Here is a 2,761-nt window from a genome sequence, read left to right on the forward strand (position 1 = left end):
AACAGTCGGGGATAAGAGCTCCAAGCTCCAGCTTGTTCGGGGCATGGGGCAAAGTGTCCAGGGCACTGGGAAACTTATTTAGGGCATTGGGAAAGAGTCTACACTTGTATAAATGTGTTGGGAGTAAAACAAAGTGTGGGTGATTGCGCCTCATCCTCTCCTCTGGTCCTGCCGCTCCTCGCCACACTCTCCTTCCTGATTTGTGGTCGGAGTGATCCCCTGGGAGGTCTATAGAACACTGGCAGAAATGGAGGCTTCTACGTGTACTTCTCATGGTTGGGGCAGTGTCGTGGAGGCCAGCAGTGTCGTGGAGGCCAGCAGTGTCGTGGAGGCCGGCAGTGTCGTGGAGGCCGGCAGTGTCGTGGAGGCCGGCAGTGTCGTGGAGGCCGGCAGTGTCGTGGAGGCCGGCAGTGTCGTGGAGGCCGGCAGTGTCGTGGAGGCCGGCAGTGTCGTGGAGGCCGGCAGTGTCGTGGAGGCCGGCAGAGTCGTGGAGGCCGGCAGTGTCGTGGAGGCCGGCAGTGTCGTGGAGGCCAGCAGTGTAGTGAGAAGGACAAATCCGGTAAAATTTCTCGTACACGTCACTGTACAAGTTTCAGATGTACACACACACACTCATGAACATGGACAGCACCACGACCCAGAGGTGACACCGGGACCCAGAGGTGACACCGGGACCCAGAGGTGACACCGGGACCCAGAGGTGACACCGGGACCCACAGGTGACACCGGGACCCACAGGTGACACCGTGACCCACAGGTGACACCGTGACCCACAGGTGACACCGTGACCCACAGGTGACACCGTGAATAACAACTCAACACACCCTTGTGAGTGAGGATAAAAGGCAGACAGATAAAAGTTGAGAAGACGCTAAGAGATAAAAATGAAAATCAGGAAGAGAACAAAAAAGTGCTGGAGGAGGAGGAGGAGGAGGAGGAGGAGGAGGAGGAGAAGGTGGCGGAGGATGAGGAGGAGGAGGTGAGTAGTGAGGACAGGAATGAGGCAGTTGGGGTTAAAATGTTGCCAGAGTCACTTTACGAGACATTCTTAGACTACACTCCAGTGTGTACCTCCAACTCTAGACTGGAGGCTAGAGTGTGGGGACTGAGATATGAGGGTGGAAGGGAGGGGGGAGGGGGTGGGGACTGAGATATGAGGGTGGAAGGGAGGGGGGGGTGGGGACTGAGATATGAGGGTGGAAGGGAGGGGGGGGGGTGGGGACTGAGATATGAGGGTGGAAGGGAGGGGGGGGTGGGGACTGAGATATGAGGGTGGAAGGGAGGGGGGGGGGTGGGGACTGAGATATGAGGGTGGAAGGGAGGGGGGGGGTGGGGACTGAGATATGAGGGTGGAAGGGAGGGGGGGAGGGGTGGGGACTGAGATATGAGGGTGGAAGGGAGGGGGGGGGGTGGGGACTGAGATATGAGGGTGGAAGGGAGGGGGGGGGTGGGGACTGAGATATGAGGGTGGAAGGGAGGGGGGTGGGGACTGAGATATGAGGGTGGAAGGGAGGGGGGGGGGTGGGGACTGAGATATGAGGGTGGAAGGGAGGGGGGGGTGGGGACTGAGATATGAGGGTGGAAGGGAGGGGGGGGGGTGGGGACTGAGATATGAGGGTGGAAGGGAGGGGGGGGGGGTGGGGACTGAGATATGAGGGTGGAAGGGAGGGGGGGGTGGGGACTGAGATATGAGGGTGGAAGGGAGGGGGGGGGTGGGGACTGAGATATGAGGGTGGAAGGGAGGGGGGGGGTGAGGACTGAGATATGAGGGTGGAAGGGAGGGGGGGGGGTGGGGATTGAGATATGAGGGTGGAAGGGAGGGGGGGGGGGTGGGGACTGAGATATGAGGGTGGAAGGGAGGGGGGGGTGGGGACTGAGATATGAGGGTGGAAGGGAGGGGGGGGGGTGGGGACTGAGATATGAGGGTGGAAGGGAGGGGGGGGGTGGGGACTGAGATATGAGGGTGGAAGGGAGGGGGGGGGGGGGTGAGGAGGCTAGGGTTCTTAGTTATTAGTACTTGCCTATTAGTGCCTACGAATAAGTGAGGTTTACAGTAGCTCTTTATGCCCCGCCTGCCAGCCTTGTACCTGTTGCGTTTCAACTACTCTGTCTTTCCAATTCTTTGAGAAATCTGGTGTTAAGGTTCTGGATGGAGGTGGCTTCTAAATCGTCTTCATTTAAAGCTATCAACATGTTTACTACCCGTACAGGGTACCAGGACTTCCTTATGTCCCTTCCGCTCTTTTTGTGTTTCCAGCTTCCACCTGTGTCCTTTTTTTTTCCTGCTTTCTCTCATTCTGATTATGCTATCCATGTCCACCTTATCTATTCCCCTCAGTATCTTGTATGTTGTGATCATATTCTCTCTGTTCCATCTATTCTTTTGGATTGTGAGATTTAGTTCCATTAGCCTATCTTTGTTGTTTAATCCTCTTAGCTCTGGCATCAATCTTGTTGCAAACCTTTGTACATTTTCAATTTTGGCTTTATGCATCACAAGGTGCGGGTTGCCGTGCCGGTGATGCTTATTGCAGTATCGGTCTAACAAGTGTGTAGATTGCCTTGAGGTTGTCCTAATTTAGGTTTCTAAACGATGTCCTTATATTTGGCAGCGTCCCATATGCTGCCGCTTTTATACTGTTAATCAACGGGGTCTTGAAGTGGGAAGAATGTAATTGTGTTAACTGGCTGTTGGTTGTTGTCAACAGGAATCAACAGCCAACTAACACATAATTACATTCTACTCACTTCAAGACCCTGT

The 2,761-nt window shown here is 55.3% G+C and overlaps 1 protein-coding gene across 1 annotated transcript; it reads left to right on the forward strand.

The window, feature by feature from the left end:
• Positions 1 to 247: 247 nt before the first annotated feature.
• On the forward strand, positions 248 to 2,545 carry LOC138369602 (paraneoplastic antigen Ma6E-like). Its single transcript, XM_069333026.1, has 3 exons — positions 248 to 559; positions 896 to 979; positions 2,501 to 2,545. Exons 1-3 carry the CDS (start codon positions 248 to 250, stop codon positions 2,543 to 2,545), a joined length of 441 nt encoding a protein of 146 aa, XP_069189127.1.
• Positions 2,546 to 2,761: the final 216 nt, after the last annotated feature.

This window comes from Procambarus clarkii, chromosome 29 (genome assembly GCF_040958095.1).
Source record: "Procambarus clarkii isolate CNS0578487 chromosome 29, FALCON_Pclarkii_2.0, whole genome shotgun sequence".
NCBI classification, from domain to species: Eukaryota; Metazoa; Arthropoda; class Malacostraca; order Decapoda; family Cambaridae; genus Procambarus; species Procambarus clarkii.

Coding starts and splice junctions, on each gene's coding strand:
- LOC138369602 (XM_069333026.1), top strand. CDS start 248: ATGGAGGCTTCTACGTGTACTTCTCATGGTTGGGGCAGTGTCGTGGAG. Junction 560..895: donor TAGTGAGAAGGACAAATCCG/GTAAAATTTCTC, acceptor AATGAAAATCAG/GAAGAGAACAAAAAAGTGCT. Junction 980..2,500: donor CGGAGGATGAGGAGGAGGAG/GTGAGTAGTGAG, acceptor ATGCATCACAAG/GTGCGGGTTGCCGTGCCGGT.